Source organism: Lepidochelys olivacea, assembly GCF_965140295.1.
Source record: "Lepidochelys olivacea isolate rLepOli2 genome assembly, chromosome: 2".
Classification (NCBI taxonomy): domain Eukaryota; kingdom Metazoa; phylum Chordata; order Testudines; family Cheloniidae; genus Lepidochelys; species Lepidochelys olivacea.
The window spans coordinates 234377611-234396634 of record NC_140412.1 but is presented as its reverse complement, the minus strand read 5'-3'; the positions used below and the strand labels follow the sequence as shown (position 1 = coordinate 234396634).

At 42.9% G+C, this 19024-nt stretch overlaps 1 protein-coding gene across 1 annotated transcript; it reads right to left on the bottom strand.

Annotated features, from left to right (window-relative positions):
• Positions 1–420: 420 nt before the first annotated feature.
• LOC311516792 (polycomb complex protein BMI-1) lies at positions 421–18661 on the bottom strand. The gene is made up of 18 exons (XM_084621130.1): positions 18448–18661; positions 16672–16783; positions 16510–16573; positions 16390–16424; positions 15984–16044; positions 15840–15896; positions 15685–15744; positions 14551–14606; positions 9575–9687; positions 6206–6322; positions 5763–5859; positions 4970–5025; positions 4818–4868; positions 4440–4548; positions 4308–4353; positions 3632–3730; positions 3023–3103; positions 421–2937 (listed from the first exon to the last, which is right to left on the bottom strand). The coding sequence occupies exons 1-18, from the start codon at positions 18584–18586 to the stop codon at positions 2608–2610; spliced, it is 1683 nt and encodes a 560-aa protein (XP_084477256.1). The 5' UTR covers positions 18587–18661; the 3' UTR covers positions 421–2607.
• Positions 18662–19024: the final 363 nt, after the last annotated feature.

Sequence of the window (19024 nt, the reverse complement as noted above, 5' to 3'; positions counted from 1 at the left end):
CACAACAACAAAACAGCACGTAGCAAAACATTTTCTAGGGAGGAACAGACGTACTACAGCTCCGTTAGATCGTTAGAGGTGCTTATCATTTTTAGAAGGACTGGATGAAGTGAAGTCCTGTGTACCCTAGAAATTGTGTAAGTTCTGAAGGGAACTATCCAACTCACATTTCGTTGCACTTATTCTTCACGGAAAGGTTGTATATACCAATATTAACTCATTTTTATTGCAACATTTGTCCTTATTGAACTGGTTCCAAAATAAAGAAGCTTAGTTTGATTTATGTGCAATCCAGTGTTTTGGGTTCAATGTCGGCCTTTGTTGTGAATAAAGTCATATTTTATATAGGATAGGAAACCAGGCCAAGACAATTCTCTGTGCGATTGAACTCTCTTTACTTTTAAAAAATATTTTGTTCCATTGAAGTTTTTAAAAAAGTAATACAGAGCTGGAGAGACACAATCTCTACTCCCCCTCGCCCCACCATTCCTAAAGTGTGAGTAGGACGGATATGAAGCAAAATAAATCTCCTTTGTCAACATTTGAGAATTAACCACTTAGTCCCAAGAACTACTCAGGTGAAATAAAGAACACTGCTTGTTCACTATGCATGCATCTGAAATAAATACATCAGCACTGTTTAGACAATTGTGTTATTTTCACTCTATGGTGACCTGTTCTATTTACCGAAACCTGTCATACACGCACAGAGTATTTCAGTAACAGCACTCTATTTGTCCTTCGATATCACATGATTAACAAAGCTCATTTGCTATTTCTTCAATGAAGTATCCCTTTTATTTGTTTATTTCTTTGATCAACTATAAATGAAAGATATTCCTGTATATAAAACTGGACGCTTTAACTGCTCAAATGGAACTGTACATGTTTACTACAGGAAAAAAATATCAAATCTCGTTTAACAAGACATTATACATCAATAATCCCAGGGGAGGATTTGCAGTCACCTGATCTATAAAAACAAGCAGGACAAGTAACAGCAATTTATATGCAAAAGTAATGATTTAATGACTATAAGCAAGACAAAGCAATAGAATTGTGCTTCTGTTGCAGACTGGAGACAATGAAATGTTTAACTACAATTTTCCCGTACAAACATGAAACAATATCCATATAGAATAAACACCCTCACAAATGTATAAATGATGGGTGATGAACACACACGAAGTTCGACCAAAGCAAAGCACAAACTGAAAAGTGTTCCGGGCTATTCATATTTTAAGTTGAAAGTGTTCCTTCTAGTTCAAAAATAATACCTTTGGAAGCCTCTGATAAAATGCTCCTATTGGCAGAACATTAAAGAGGAGGCGTTCTCCACAGTTTATTGGAAATATTAAAGTACCTGTTAAATGTTAATGAAGTTAGTACTGTACCATATACATATATATATTAAAACAAATTTAGATAAAATGCCTTCATCCAGCAACTTGCTGGTTCCTTAAAATTTATACCACATATTTTATGGCTTCTATAATGATTTCATGTGCTTTTAAAAAACACAATCCCATCACACCAAATAATAAAACTAACCAAACAGGTAAACCACTTCCATGTTCCTTAATTTTTCTTCACTGCACCATTTAAACTATTAGTATCCTTGGGTAAAAGTAAAAATATATCACTTGAAACAAGATAAAGCCCATAAAATCCTATTAAGATTGCCAATTGCTTTCAGGTTAACAGAGATTTGTGGTAGCTCTCAAATGAAGCTTTCACACACACACTAAGTGTTCTCTGCAATATCAGCAAAATTCAAACAGGTGGCATCTGCAAGGGTCGAACCAGTTTGGAAATTTAACAACCATATCATGAGTGCATGAAACACAATATTTTCTTTATAGTATTTATAAATATATCATACAATACTGTTTCCTGTTATGTCATATACCAATATGGCATTGTACAACAAGCATAATGCCATCTGATTCTTATAAAAGCGAATCATTTAAACAAAGTCAGTAAATAAAACGGTAATACCCGCTTTTAGGCATACAAACTGTAAAACTGAAGTTTACTTTCATTTTGATCGGTTCTGCGCAGCAACAGAAAAGTAAGGATGCAACATAAGAATCAAAATGGCTAATATGCAAGAAATAGTTATTCACAGTGACATGGCTACATATATGCATTATTCTATGCATATTCTTTCCGTTTTGTTGAATTTCAAGATGAAAAAGCAGTTGCTTTCTACAGGTTCACAAAACAGCATAATAACAATAACAATTGAAGAGAATGTAATGTAGGAGTTAGTCTGGATTAACAAACTACATCCCAAGGTTTAGATCCACTTCCGGAGGTTCCCACGTCTAAATGATGGGGACAGCAATCACTCCAACTCTTTCCTAACACATCATGGTACACGTCTGTTTGCTTCCCAGTCCCTTGAAAATAATTCTTTACAGAACAATCTTTCGTTGTGATGAACGTCCATATAAACAGTCACCTAGTCCATCTTTCATAGCCAAGTTCGGTGTCACTACAAAAGAAAGCGATTTGGAGGATAGTCACACGTATTAGCATCTATAAAGCTGTAATGGCATGAAGAGATCTATATAAATCAGGGCTTTCGGCAGTCTCATTGAGGTGTCAGCCCGATGAAGTTGCTGAAGAGCCATTTATTGATGTTTTCCGCGCTCTGTTGGTAAAGGAGGGTTGGTGGTTACTGGTGGGGCTGCTGCTGGTTCCATTCATAGTACTAGAGATATGAGGAAACTGAGGATGGGGAGACTGCACTGGCGTGCTGGGGCTGGGCAAACAAGAAGAGGTAGAGGGGATGCCTCCTGCTGGGCTGCTTGCCTTGTCACTCCCAGAGTCACTCTCTAATTCTCCGCTATTATTTAAGCCTTCTCTCTGGTGGCTGATCTTCATTCTTTTGCAAGTCGGTCGAACTCGATACTTCAGAGGAAGAGGTCCATTCTGCAAAACAAAGAGAAGGCACTATAAGCACACTCTCTGCACCAGGAAAGATTACAGCGTGAGAAGAGGAACGGCAGGTATTTACCCTTCTCCAAGTGTAAATATAGGCAATATCCATTAGTGTATAGTAGTCCTTCAAAGGTTCCTCTTCATACATCACATCGATCTATTTTTAAGACATTAACCCTTCAGTTAATAAGTATCAGAATAAAATAACTTAAAGCAGAATATATTTTTCTTCCAGGGAAAAGTGGTCTTAAAGCAATATTATCAAAGGGACTTCAAAACCTTTTACTCCAAAACTGCGTGGCAGAGGAGAACTTTTGATACATACTATTTATCTGGCATATATGAAAAGAGTATTTCATTTTTTAAAAAAACTTATGCAGAATAATGTCCTCGGTATTTAGAGGGCAGAAATAAAATTGAAAGAATTATAGCATAAACACAAATGCTTCTGTGGGATTTAAAAGTATTTCCTTACTCATAAAAATATTACATTATACATTTGAAATATGGCTAGTTCTTCTTATTTTTTCTGAGTTAAACAGCTAATCAGAAAACCACTTTAAAATAAAACAAACAAACAAACAAACAACAATACAGCTAACCAGCTCTGGAAGGTTTAGAATAAAAGGACTGTTCAAAATTAATAAGTAAGTAAGTAAATAAATAAATAAAAATATCCAGGTACCTGAAAAGTATTAGGTATGTCCATTTTACTTCGGAGAAACTTCCTTAGATGCATCACTGTCATTGCTGCTGGGCATCGTAAATATCTTTTGTCATTCACCTAACAGTATAATTGGAAAAAGTCAGTCCATGTACTGAGACCAAACAGCAAATTTAGAATGACACAGTATAATTGAATAAAAGCACACAAACTTTATAAAATGACCAACTACAGTTTTAAGATTTCTATTGAGAATTCCTTATGAAGAAAATTGGAAATAGGCACGAAATACTAAAAAAAAAAAAAAAAAAAATTGCAGAGCAAAATCAAATACTATATAAGTAATTGTATATGTAAGGGTGCTAAAACAAATGAAACATCTCTACTAATGATATTTTTTAAAGTGATTATATTTTAAAAATTCAAATTCTAATAAATGGCATTTAAAAAATAAAAGTAAACTACTTCCATTTCCGTTTAAAAAGTATTAACACATCTTCTATTTTGTCTACCAAAGTAATTTCTTTCCAACTATAGCTGTAAGAGGTTGCAAACCTCTGTTTAATATCTTTTTAATGGGGGTTTGTTTCTTCTGGCAGATAGATGTAATTATTTTAGCTCACCCACCAAACTGTCCAAAAATTAATTATTATTTTTCTGTCTAGGCTTTTGTCTCTAGTAAAGCTAGATTATTTACCTCATCCTTTGATTTCTCTCTCTCTTTATTCCCTTTCCGTTCCAATCTGGGGAAAACAATGAAACAATTACAACAAATAATAGATAGAGCTGTTAATATTGATAAACTTAAAATATTTCCCATAGAACTTGCCTATTCTGGTCAAAGAATTCAATGGATAAGCTTATTATCTCGTCATCTGTTATAATTCTTTTGTCTTCGTCTGCAACTTCTCCCCTGTCTTCATTAGAGCCATTGGCAGCTGCACGGAAATTTCCACAACAGTTTATATTTTTAAATTAAAATCGGACAGAACGGCAATTCTCAGTAATAGGGGAAACCTCAATACTAAGATAATCTATTAGTATTTAAGTAGCCAGTATTATATCTTTAATCAAAAAGCTGAATCTAGGGTGTCTTAAATGTATTTATGGTTAAATAATTTGTAAATGAAAGAGGAAATAGTTAAGATGTTTTAGCTTAAGTATAAGGTCAAGTTTACTAAAGGTTTAATAAACTAGAAAGTTTTACCATCAGCTGATGGATGAGCTGCATAAAAATCTCTTCTTCTTTTCATTTCATCTGGATGGAAAAGCATATATATATTTCACTTAATTTACTCTGTACTATAGGTAAAAAAGCAGCATATTAGTTATGTATTGTTGTTTGATTTAACTACTTACTTTTGAAAAGGCCTGGTACTAGTTTGTACACAATATCTTGGAGAGTTTTATCTGACCTAAAAAACAACAACCCCAAGATACAAATAAGCAAATGCAGCAATACTTGAATAAAAGTTACAATTCTTCATTTACAACCAATTCCGTGGCAATAAGGGATCGTCTACAAAAATAAAATGCTCAGCTATATTAAAATTAACCCACAAGACTTTACAAACAAATTGACGTTATTAAATAAATGTTAACTCTTTTACAATTTATCCGACTGAAAATATTTTCAGTCCACTAGCAATCTGTCTCCTAGTGTTCACTCAGTCTAAATGAAGGCCTTTAAAAACGTGTAACCACCAACCAAAATGAGGAGATAAATATCACAAAGGAGCAATGAAGGATAATACTAAAGAATGAGGATTTTTTTTAAAGTTTAACTTTTTCTTTTAAGTTTCATAAATATTTCTGATGTTTCTAAAGAGCAGTTAAGAGGTTGCACTTCAGGATGTCTGTGTGAAATGGAACATGGAGATACAAAATATGGGATTGTGATAAATAAGGAGAGGGGAAAGGACATTGTTCAACTGGTTAGTGTATTCCAAAAAATACAAAAAATTTCTGTCTCGCATCCAGTCAAGTCTTCGATTTCAATCAATCCGTGACAAGACTCCAAAGACAGAACATAGGCAAACGTTAGCATGTAAATTGACAACTCCTCTCAGATTTAAATTGTAGATGAAGAGAGAACATCAAAATATTCACCGCTAGACCCCTTTTATAAAGTAAAATTACACTTTTCTCCTACCTTATATTCAAAAGCGGTCTGGTTTTGTGAACTTGGACATCACATATAGGACAATATTTGCTTGTCTCCAAGTAACGTACGATACACGTCTTACAGACTATAAGTAAAAACACGTAAGACTTTTAGTAATAGTATTAGGCAATACTCAAATATGGACAGAGGTGCGATTTTTACACTACGCAAGCTAATAAATGGTCCACTGTTAGAAATGCGCTGCTTAAGCTAAACTAGTTCTCTAATTAGCCCCAATTAACGTGAAACTGAGACGCTATATACACACTACGCTAACAAAGACTAAGGGTTTTGTCAAATGAAATGTGAACAAATCATCTTTCGCACAAATCTGCATATTGGATGTTCTAGCTAATAGCTCCGCTTTTCCGGTGGCACGGGAAAGGTGCGAAGCAGCACAGGGACAATGCGAAGAGCCTTACTGTACTTACAGGAGTGTAGACACTCGATGATGGTTGTTGCATCAATGAAGTACCCGCCACAGAGCACACACATGAGATGGGGGTTTAGCTCGGTTATTTTGATTCTGGTTGTTCGGTGCATTTTTGCTTAAGAAAAGGCGGCTCTGAAAGACACACACAGAGGACCATTGACTAGGGGACGAGCTCAGTGTCCCAGGGACAGAGATCCCGCGTTTCCCCACCCACGCTGAAGTTGCATCCCCAAAACGCAGGGAAATATGGAAGGAGGCTGAACGGGGAGAAGTGGCCAGACAGGGAATTGCGGGCGGGCGCGATGCCCGGGTGACACAGCCCAGGGAGCCTGCAGCCCCGCGTTGTTGAGGACCGGGGTCCAAGCCCTCTGCCAGCTCCGGGAGGGCGAGCCTGCTGCACAGCACCTACCCGCTCCCGCGCGGGTGCGGCGGTCACTCGCTGGCCCAGATTCCCCTCGGCGAGGCTGGGGCTCGCAGCCCGGGGTGCGGAGGGAGCCGGGTCCCCTCTCCGTGGGGCGGGCCGGGCACTGGGCTGCCGGGGAGTCACACAAAGGGGAACCGGCGCCTCCCGCCGCGCCCGCCCTGGCATTTCCGGAGAGCAGGGGGTGGGGATGGGGGACACGCACCTCGGAGCTGCTCCGGCCAGCCCCCGGAGCTGCCCGCTGCCCACCCGGCCGGGGCTGGGGTCCGGGCGGCGGCCGCTCCCCCCTCGCGCCGCGCTCGGTGCAGGCTCGGGACTGCTCAGCTATCCGAGGGGGTTGCTATAGCAACTTACACTTACACTTGGCATCCTGCCACCGCTGGGAACACACGAGAGCCAGGCGGGGGGGAGCGGGGGAGAGGATGCGGGCCGGGGGAAGCCGGGCCGGGGAGGGGGCGCGGCCCGGGCAGGCTGCGGGTGTCTGCGAAGCGGCGCCGGGCAGAGCCTGGGCCTGGAGGAACCTAGGCAGGGGCTGGGGTGCAGCTGGGGGAAGCGGCTCTGGGGAGGCTGGGGGAGGTGGTGTCCGGCGCGGAGGGGGCTGGGGGGGCCGGGCTCAGCAGAGCGGCCGCAAGATCCCGCAGGGTGCAAAGGGAGCGGAGCCGGATTTGGGAGGGAAGGATGGGGGTGGGGATTGGGGCTGAAAGCGGAGCTGGTGGTGGGAGGGGTCTCCGGCGGCCAGAGAGCTGCGCCGAGCCGGTGTTGGGGTCTTAGACTAGTGGAGGCAAATGCAAGAGGCTCCTCCCGAGTCTCGGCCATTTCGGATCCTCTCAGGGGCCTCTATCCACGTCGACTCGGTGCAAGGAGCTCGTCTGAGATCGTTCCTCTTCCCCTCCCTCTCCCAGCCCAGGCGAACCGCGTTCCCAGGCAGATCCCCCGAGCTCGCCAGCTGTAGACTTCGCCTCAGCTCCCTGCGATCGCATTACCGAGATGTTTATTTAACTGGGTCTCGTTTTAACGCTTTTTGGGGTCTAAAACGAAATTCTCCCGCGGCTCGGACGGGAACGGTGCAAAGTTTTGCTAAGGTGAAAAGAGATTTGCAATAAGGGGATGAGGTGTCCGTTTGGGAGGAAGCCGGTGTGCAAATCTCAGACTGTGTGAACCAGTCACCTTTTGAGCAATAAAAGCTACTTTAAACAGTGAGGGAATGACAATATGCAAAGGACCACGTGACCAGACCATTCCTAAAGCTAAATCAACACCTTGTCAACGCTGGGCAGCGACATGAGTGAAAAACAAATGTCATGTTCCCAGCCCGCAGCCTACAAACCCCCAACGGCTGCAACGGCACGAACAAAAATCATACATAGGAAAGAATAAGAGGGAAAAGAGGAAACTCCAAGGAGAAAAAAACAACAACCACCAGCTGCGCCGATTGTACAGTAAATGATTTGCTATCAACTACAACCTGAGCAGTGTGACATAACAATGCTGCTCAAATGCATGCCAGTCACCTCCCCATTTCACTGCTCCCACTCCACGGACCAAGTTTCCGGATCTCACCCCCTCCTGGGACACAGTCTAGAAGCTACCCTCGACTGAAATATCTGAATTTCTGAAACTCTCTTTGACAGTGCTTGAGATTCTCTTCAGATCCTCGCAAGCTTTGATACCGGGCAGTGAAACCCAGCGATAGCAACCAGGTTCCGAAACGCTGTGAGCGTCAGCCAATCTGGCCAGGTGAGGGGTACAACATTTCTGAGAAAGCGTCCACAGAGCCCACGAGAGACCTGAGCAAGACAACTTCCCTTGCTGCTGCATGAGGCTCGCTGAATGAGCAGGGTACAGTAGACAAACTCTCCAGTATGAAATGACTGCGAGCAATGGGCAAAGGGCTCGGGGGAGGTGATATCCCCAAGGCTGAGCGTGGCACAGCGCAGGGAGTCAAGACACAAATGTCACTGTATTCTGATTCTCCAACCTGCCACTCTTTTTTATTGATATGGACAGCATGTTTTTGTACGAGAGGATAAATGCAAGGCGGCTTCACTTCAGTCTCTGAAGTATATTACTGCAATGCTATTGACCTGGGGTTTCTTACATTGCTCAAATATGAATAGGCTGCTTTCACTGATCTATGTTTTATTTGTTAAACCCAACACCGTGTAAATCATACACATCTATATTGCAAAATAAACCGTGACAGAGGTCACATATGACAGTTAGTTTAGAATTCTTCCCAAGCCCTGATATATCAGGGCAGTCCTTCAAAACACATATTTTTATTTCACACAAGCGTAGCCTCTTCCTAAATGGAGAATTTAATTCAACCGTGAACCTTGTTTAGTCGTAGCATCCCCTACAGGGTATTATTTATTGCCTAAAGTTAGCTCTTTTTCTGCTAATCGCATACTATGAGCTGTCTTTGAAATCTGTGATCTTATGCAGCAAACTGAATCAAACACCCAAATACTCACTACAAGCCACCTGGTACACATACACTGCTGTAGATGTGTGTGTCCATTATACATACACACATATTTTACTACAGCAAAACCTGACCATCATATTTTGGTTAGAGGAAAATCCTTTCAGGTTTTTCTACTGGTATTAACGTTAAGAATCCCTGAGACTCACCACAGCCAACACAAACTGTCCCTTAACATGAATATATATATAGTTACACACACAACCAAAAAAACCCCCAACTAAATGTAACAATACATGATGGTAAAACTTACTAGCGGTAAACAGTGACAGCCAACTGACTGTTTAGAGGCCTTTCATGGGTTATGTCAAACTGAAGAAAAACAGAAGCACGTTCTTGTGGTTATAATCAGATAGACTATGAAAAAAATCCGAGTGCAATAAACTTTCTAATTCGGTTTTCCAGGTGTATAACAAACGTCTACCTAAAACTTCATTCTGACGGTTTTGCCTACTTTGCACCTATATCCGCTCGAAGAACTGGCTGTTCAGTAATAACAAGCCTGTCATCTAAAGCCTTATTATCTTTAGGAATAAGAGCCACTTTTACTATGAATACTATTCTTGTCCCTTCACTAAAGAATGTCCACATATGTTTTAAAGGAATTGTAAGGATAGTATTTCCCCAAAGAACGTCTTGGCACAGCATAAAGAAAGAACTGAAGAATGGCAAGAGGATAAAAATCCCTCAGCCCTTAAAATCAGGCTCATAAATTTAACTAGTTGAAGTACCCAATCAGTCTACCTAAATAAACTAACATGTGAATTTGTAGGTATCGCCATGATCTGGCATAGATCAATAGTTTGCATCTCTGGTAAATTGCAACAAAAGTCTGTCTTAGTTTACGGGATGTATTGTAAATAGCCCCTCTAAGCAATTTTACTGGATTACATTTCCAGAATCTCTCTAGTCTTTAAGAGTCCTATAAAATAAAGTAACACTGGCTACTATAAACTACGCAGAAAACTATTGAATGCTATACTTGGCGTTGGGTATATAGGTCTACATTTCCCTAAACTTTGTGGAGAGCGGGGTATGACGCTTAGTTTCTAGATTCTGGAAATTTTTTTCCTTTTATATAAATTTATTTTTTTTTGCTTCTCCTTTCCTGTTTACTTCCTAATATTAACAGTAAATAGCTAGGAAAGCTCCAAGTTGTGTATTGTCAAGGCCACACACAATTACATAAACATATACAATCAACTTTCTAGTGCCACCCATAAACAGCACGAGGAGTAAATCCACGGCACTTTAAAGACTTTACCAAGAAGTTCATGTTAATTTACCCTTCCCGGGCTTAGAATGAAAATACCAGTTAAAGAAAAGAAAGTATTCAAAAATACCACTATGTCCTGCAGCTACTCCATCTTCGCTATGGTAAATCTGCACACCCACTTTTCAAGGATCACAGTCAAAGTGATTGCTTCACCAAAAGTTATTTTTCAACTTTGGTCTCCCCTCTCCCCCCCTCAACAGGTACAAGCCCAGAAACTTTAGCATTTTGAGCACAAATGCAAACGGAGGCATTGGAAACAACTGGGAACCGCCATCTTACAAGCCATCAAATTTCACAGAAGTGTTTGTCCAACTTAAGTTAATAAAATTTTCTTTCCGGTCCCCCCCGGTCTAACAACCCCCCCAGCGGGATCACTACCCCCCAGTGACCCTATCTCTATAAAATGGGTGCAGTATCTCACATTTTAACCCCCTCCCAGCATATTTCTTTCGGAGAGGACTGAAATCACTTGACCTAGGCAGCTCCAGATTTCATGAACCGTCCCCGTTTAATCAAAATCTGCCTTTAAACAAAGGGCGCTGAGGCCGGGCTGGAAACAGGGACGGAAAATATAAATATTCTCTTAGGGGGCCATGTGCACAGAAACGTTTTAGGGGGCAGCTGGGGAAAGAAAGGAACTAAAATTTGCAAATGTGGGTGCGTAACGAAAGTGAGTGCACAGGCTGCTGCTGCTTCTGCTGTGTGAGTCTGTGTGTGTGTGTGTGTGTGTGTGTGTGGTTGGAGCAGCCTGTCAGCGCTTTTCGCATACGGAGAGCTTGGGGGACACCTAGGCTCCCCTTTGCAGCCCCCAAACCGGCCTAAACCCGCCGCCAAGCCCCCACCACCCCCCGTCCTTGGCAAGGAGACACCTCGCTTTATACATACCCGGAAAAAGGAGCCGGTGGGTGACGATCGGAGCGGCCAAAAAAGACAATGAAAGTTAAAAGTCGTTCAGCAGAAAATGAATGTGAGCCAAGCGGCCATCTTGAAATGAACTGCAGACGCTGTCAATTGCAATAAGCTTATTGCTGCTGCTGCTGCTGCTGCTGCTCTCAGCTCATGTTAGTTACAAAACAACCGGGTTTTCTCCTCTCCTCCACCGACCCTTCTCACTCCCTCTGTCTCTCGCTCTCTCTCTGAGTCTGGTTTTTGGGTGGCTGAGGAGCTGGGAGTTTAAAATCTTTCTAATCCGGATGGGTTCTGTCTCCACCAGCCCATTGTCTCCCCCTCGGCCCCCTGCTCTGCCTCTTGGTCTCCTTTTTATTATTATTATTTCATAGTTGTTGGTGGGGAAACAGGGACGGGAGGGCGGAGGAGGGAAAAAATGCAACGCTGAAGGCACACAGTGGAAACTGACACCGTCCCCAAAATGGCTCAGAGTTCGCCCGCCCCGCCAGCATCACGTGGGGCTCCTCATTCCTTAAGGGTGGCCTGGGAATTAGTGTCGGTGTAGTCGGAGCCCGTCAGCCTCCCCATGACCCAATCCCACAACTCAGCCGCCTCCTCCCCCTCCTCGCACATCGCCCCCTCCCCCTTCCACTCCACACACACTCTGCCTGTTCCTCCTCCTCCCCCTACCCTGCACACACACAGACCCTGCCTATTCCTCCTTTTCCCCGCTGCACACACGCTGCCCCGGCCCCCTCCGGCCCCCCTCGACACACATTCCCCACTTCTCCGCACTACACGCTTTGCCTTTTCCTCCTCTCCCTCCACACCCCTTCGATCCCTATTCTTCTCTCTCGCTGGCTGCAAACATTGCGAGCACCGCTACCCCTCCTTCCATTCACACACGCTACCCGCTCTGCACTCACGGTCCATCCCTCCTCTCGACACACACCGCCTCCGTCCTCTCCCTCTCCCCACATCTACACACACCGGCTGCCTCCTCCTCTGCCCACCTTTCGCGCCCCATCTCCGCACGGCTATGGGCTGTACACACCCAGAGCTGCCTCTTCCCCACGCTCTGCCCACCCCTACACGCACACCCTTCAATCCCACCGCCGCGCTCACCACGCGGGCTCTCCCCACTACCCCGCACACTCACACGGTGCCCATTCTTCCCCCCTCCACTCCACGCATCTCCTCCGGTCCTTGCCCCCACTCCGGGCGACGGCCCGGCATTCCCCCCACTGAGCACACGCATCCCCCTCATCCCTCGACACATAGCCCTTGCCCCCCTCGGTGCACACACACAATTTCCTGCCCCCACGCTACACATCGTGCTCCTGACCCTCTTCCATCTGCAAACAGTCCCACGGCTGCCTTTCCACGCTGCTATCCACACACCGCCTGCGTCCTGCGTCCTGCTTCCTCCACATCCACATGCCACCACCAGCCTCCTCTCCCCTATTCCACCTTCCTTCCCCTCTACACGCCGCCCATCTCCCCCTCCTTGCCCCTCTGCACACACGCTCTACCCCTTCCAGACGCACATTCCACCCTGCCCCCCCACACCCGCTCCCCGGGCCCGCCTTTCCCCCAAACTCTTCCCCCTTCCTCGCTCTCTTCTGCACATCCGCGTTCCCCGTTTTCATCCATACCCTTGTTCCCCCTGCATCCTCCACCCCCAGCATACCCATCCTGCTCCTCACTGAATCCTCCACACGCCCTGACACCTCCTGCCCCCGCCACATGCACCCTGTCCCCAGTGCGTACTGCGCGCACGCCTGGCTCTCTCCTACCTCCCCGAGGATATTCCCTTTCCCCTCTCCCACCCCGACTGCCTCGGCCCCTCCTGTGGCTCCCCCAGGCACGGCGCTGCTTGCTGGGGCTGTGCCCATCTCCTGTTCCGCCGCTGGACACAGCCCCTGTGTGGACGGGAGCCCCATTCGTGCTGGACACGGTCCACCACAGCGTAAACTTGCCCAGGCTAAAGCTCCGCTCTCCGCCCATACTGGGGGCTTGCTCGCCAGAGGGGCTGCGATAGAGGAACTCCCCCCACCCCCCGGGTCCCAGTAGGAAGGGATCATACCAGGGAGTATTGACCGACGGAGGAGGGGAGCGGGCAAGGCCAGTCCCATCTTAACCTCCCCTCCTGTGACGTCCTAGGATCGCTCCAGAGCAATAAAACCCCCTGCGTGGCTCCGGAGCTTTAGGGAAGGAGTGGCAGTCTTCACCTGAGCTCCTCAGCGTTTTGCCGGAGTCAGGACTGCAGGAGCCAGACCCGCTTTTGCATTTAAACAGGTGCTTATTCTCTTCAGCAAGTCGGTCACCCCCGCCCCCGCTTGCCTGTTGATTAAAGCCAGCGGCTGCGAGGAAGAGGACCAGTGGGAGAAGAGTTGTGTATCAACACGGATTTCATACACAGGGTATAATTTCTGGAGGGATAAGCTTCCAGATAATGCGGTGGAAGGTGTGTCTGTGAAGAGGTTGTGGAGACAACGCAGGTCCCATTTCAGTTCCATCTCTACATCCACACTCAAATGACAAAGGATGGACTTCTCAGCAAGAGCAGACCTTGACCCATTGCCTGCCTCGGTAGATTGGTGCTTGCTCTGAGTTTTTAATGAGCAAATCCGGGACAAGATCAACGAATGGCAGTTTTACCTCCTACTGTAAAGTTTAAGTGAATTTTAATCTCACACAAGGTGCAACATCACTTGGGAGTGAAACGATACAGCAATGGGCGGACAACCGCATTACAATCTAACCAATGAGAGCGATAGACCCTTAACAGTATCGCACTGAACTAGTTTTTGCCTTTTGAACGATAATACTGTTCCTCCAAGGAAACGTCATTTTAAACGGAGCTTGTTTTCATCCACAAAAATAGAGAGAAGAAATTAATCCGTTTTATTATAAGGTGTGGGAAAAAATCAGAAAAATAATATTTCAGAAGAAAGCACAAAGTAAAATAAAGTGAATATTTTAAAGACAAATCAATTATCTAGCACTCTGACATAAGAGTAGTTGTGATAAGAAAACAGGACTTTAACAAAACATACATTTGACTGCACAGAAAGAGTAGTTACACTTCCTAGAATAGGGACTTTCAGATTCAATAGCTGATACATAAGCAATAAGGTTTAAGTGTGTGACGACATGATATTTTTAGAAAGAAGAAAATTGATTCGTCATGTTCCCTACGAAGAAACTGTTAGGAGTCAGTGCACTTTTCTTCCTCTTGAACCCGGTGGATTGTCAATTTCCTTCGATCACATCTGAGATGCTCTTTCTAGGCTTTTTGCTGCATCTTTTAGTTTTCCAACTAAATCCTAAAAGATGGAGTACTTAATTTTAGAATATATTTGCAACAAACTGGCTATTAATAGAGACAAATACATATTAATTTTTAGATACTCAAAATGGGAAGAGCAACACTTGCCTCAGAGGACTTTTATATTTGATACAAATTATTTAAATGTCAATTAAAGTAATAACTTTTACGATGCTTCAATGCTTAAAGTGTTCCACATATATTTGCAAAAAATAGCCTTTCACATGGATCTTTTACTAAAATATTAAAGTGTATTTTTAACATGAAGATTGTACCAGCAGTGTATTCACAGTTAACATTAAAAGATACTTATCACAATAGCCATAAGCAAATTTCAAATATTTTGAAAATATTTAATGTCAACTTTTATGCCAACACAATCCTGCAGTCAAAGCATGTCAAATTTAATTCACTCAGCAAAACCTAAACCTAACCAAAATATATCTTTGCAGGTAAAACAAAGTTTCTGGGAAACATTTCACTTGAGTTTAAAATGTGTAATTGGAATATCTTTGCATCCCCCTATCCCCCAGTCTCTCAGTTTTTCCCTAATATTTTTCGGTATAACAGCCCTCCAACTACTTAATTACATGCTTAATAGCTAAGCAGAGATCAATGTATATTTCAATTCATTACTTCCTCTTTAGGTGCAATTAGCACCGATTAAAACTCCTCAGTTTATACATTTTAATCAATCATGCAGTGGTTATCCAAATACCATACCGTTTTCTCCTTTATATTTGCTCTGTATCACAGGAGATCAAAGTTGTAGAAAAATTTATGGATTTCCTTTCAGATTAGCATTACATTTATAAGAAATGTTTTCCATTCGTTTCTAAAGCCTTACCAACAAAAGAGTAAAACCATGTAAATAACTTCGTGTACCTGGCAGTGGCAGCTTCACATCAGAAGTACAGATACAATAAAATATTGCATTTAATATGTTTTTACAAATGGCATTCCTCCCAACCCCATATATTTTTGAACTGTTTACAATCTTTGCAGTTGATTGACACCCAATCAAAATTCACAGCGTTGCAGTCAAATACAGAAACAGTGATGAGGAAAGAAAATACCTGTAATTGTTCCATAGTGCAACTAAAACTAACGTCAGGGTGTGATCTTGAGTCGCTGTTCTGAAGGAAAAGAATAACACCTGTTTAATTAAAATGTGTCCTGAGCCTGGAGTTGCCTTTTATCTACTTATGCTGGGAAAAGTGATATACAGTACCTCCACATTTAAGGTCACCAAATAGGCAGGTCGATAAGTTTTATGAAGTTGGTTGGTCTAAAGTGATAACAAAACACACACAAAAATCAGACATTACCACAGAGAAGGAAATCAAATCAAAGTTTCCTAATGTGGTAAGATTACCTTGATTTGATATTCCAGGCGCCAAGAAACATCGGTTATGTGCAGAGGACATCTGCCTATACTGAAAGATACAATGGTTATGTGTACCCTACCCTAAAAGTAAAGGTCAGTTTTTCAAGGCTTTTGGTCAACAAACGCTAACAAGTTTTTACGATTTTCTCAAATGACTGTTCAAAAGTTCACAAACTTTATTTAAAGAAGAGAGTGTTAAATGGGGAAAGGAAAAGTTAATATTTTGTTTAAATTTGTGTTCAAAAGTATTAAATACAATTGAACGGCTTTTGTTACTTTAATAATTTAAATAGCTCATTATAATTCCCCCCCCCATAATATATTTGAGTTTTTGTTTGCTTGTTTAAATAATATCTCTAACTGAAAAATGACTTCTGCTGGCAGAATAACCTACCTTCCCAATATGATTTCCAACGTATCTTTGTTTTTCTGAAAAAAGGAAAACATGTATTTGCCAACTTCTACTGAATGAATAATTATAAAAGGGAAATATAGTTTAAAATTGGCTTAAAACCTGATATTCGGTGCAAAATTGTTCTATTCTCTCTCTATCAAATTTACAGTCTTCTAGATATGTGCTAGAGAGAGAAAAACAGAAGTGTATTAGTCTTTGAATAGAAATTAGCAGTATAATTTAAGTAACAGCCACCAGAAAAATAGGGTAGCTTCAAAATACCTTATAGTAGATTTGTCGGCTTTGTGTTTTCCAGCCTCCAGTATACAAGTTGCAACTGCTGCATGGCAATGTTTTAATACTGTTGGGTCAATATGTTTCAAGACTGGGTGATCTAAAATAAATGAATTACTGATGATATACTTGTTCCTGAAGCCTGAAAACAACTTAAAAGGGCGTCTTCCTTTTTAAAATGAACTGTTTTAAGACGTAACAAAGTAAAATGTTTCATAATTTAGAGGGTGGCAGCAAACTAAATGTGTAGGCAATTTATTAAACCAAATACAGCACAAAAGACAGGTATTTTCATATTGTGAAAATAATTGGTAATACGTTAGTTTCAGTAATAAGTGGGTACATGCTTCTTCCCTCAACCCATTAAAAATCTTACGTATCACAGGGAAACCCTTAACTTCCCATCACCCACCCGCAAGCATTTCTCAGAGCCTTATCACCAGAGACATGGAATTAGAATCTGACCTCAATTACATCGGTGTGAATTACTCCGGATTGACACCGGTATAACCGAGATCAGAATCCGGATCATAAAATTTAAAAGAACATAAATACAAAGGTTTCACAGATTTTCTGAGTATATTAGCTCTTTTTCTCCTAATCTGCCCTTCCAGCCATCCCCCACCCCCATTTTATTCAGTTCATTTATGGAATTTAATTCCATGATCCAATTAAGAATAATGTAAATGATAAACTAAGGGCACGAATTTGCTGGGATTGCCATAGAAAGAAACATCCCACAGGGAAAACAAAACCAAACAAACCAAACAAAACTTTTGTTCCTGACCCAGGAGGACGCACGGACACAAATAGGCGGATGCCTTCCTTTTAATTGCTATATAAGTCACACAATTAAACACTCAAGTACTCGAGTTTAGTGTAAATACTCCTCCAAATAACACTTTACGTCGGAACTATCTGCAGATTAAATTTCACCAAAAGACCGATTAACCCCTCCCCCAAGCCAACTAGAATTTTGTTCAACAATTACACTTTTAGCTACAATCACCCCCAAAGTAATTTCCATTTTCAAATAAACATTTTGGACTATATTGCAGTCACAAGCTGAATAATTAAAACAAACCCTGTTGTTCCACCCTACTGCTGTGCCAAGCTGCATGCCAAATGTCAACACACGATTACTTTGCATGTGCAATGACTGACCAGGCAACAGATTTGTACGACCCAAACTGCACTGAAAATAAATAGGTCTGGGAATTAAAAATACATACCAGGGACATCGACTAACGACTGGGACAGCAGATGCCAAAACCAAACTGGACCCACTACCACATACAAATTTGACCCATGCCATCTTCATTTTAACCTCTCCCACTGGCAAATATACTTGGCTTAACCTCTCTATAGAGCTGTTTCGAATAACCAGCCAGGACAAGAAGTGATAGTTACCCAGCTGTCCAAAACATCCACACTCCTTTCATTCAACTGGAGCTTGCAATCTCTTTTAGGCCACGAGCGAGAAATGCAGTTATTTCTGCAATGAAATAACAAAACATGGGGGAAGAACACTACGTGGGCAAGCGATTACATTGGCGTTTGACTTGCTTGGTGCAGGTGGCATCGTATGCGTTACAGTGCAGGGACCTAGGGGTCTGGCTCTAGCTACAATTAGCTACAAACACAAGTCACAATAATGTAGCAGAAGATAAAAATAGATCCATTTTCCTGTCTCTCTCCAGCTCCCAGAAAGTCACTGCAGGGCTCCTTTCCTCTCCTGGCATTTACTCGAGAAGCAGCGCTTACCTAGAGCTACCTGGTCCGCCTGGGCGTTGAGCAGGCTCTGGAAAGCCGTCTGGAGCAGAACCGTGTAGGCGCTGGGAGAAAAACAGCCAGAATCGGCTAGGATCTGCAAGCCGCTCTGCACATACTCCGACAGCTCCATTGTGAGCGCTGTGACCTTCGACACACAGCCCACGTGACGCCGAGGCTCAGCTGATCTCGCCGCTCCGGAGGAGCCGCAGCTAGAGTGGCGGCGGCGGCGGCTGCCTGTTCCAGCCCAGCCCCAGAAAGCGAGAGGAGCTGCTGCTGCTGCTGGAGGCTGGGCACCCTTTCTGCCGAGCTAGACACCACACATAAGTGCTTTTGTATTTAGCCCCCCCCACCCTTCAGCTTTTCAATGTCTTCTGTGTCTCCTTTACCAGGGTAGGAGCAAAGCCATTTTCTAACTAAAAATAATAAAACTCTAATGGACGTCCATTAATTTTACACAGTTTTGGTGTTAACCCCCATCCCCCTTTTTTGCGGTGTAAATACCACCACTGATTTATTTGTAGGGAACAGCAAAGGAAATTCCACGCACACACTGTAAACTGACTTTACC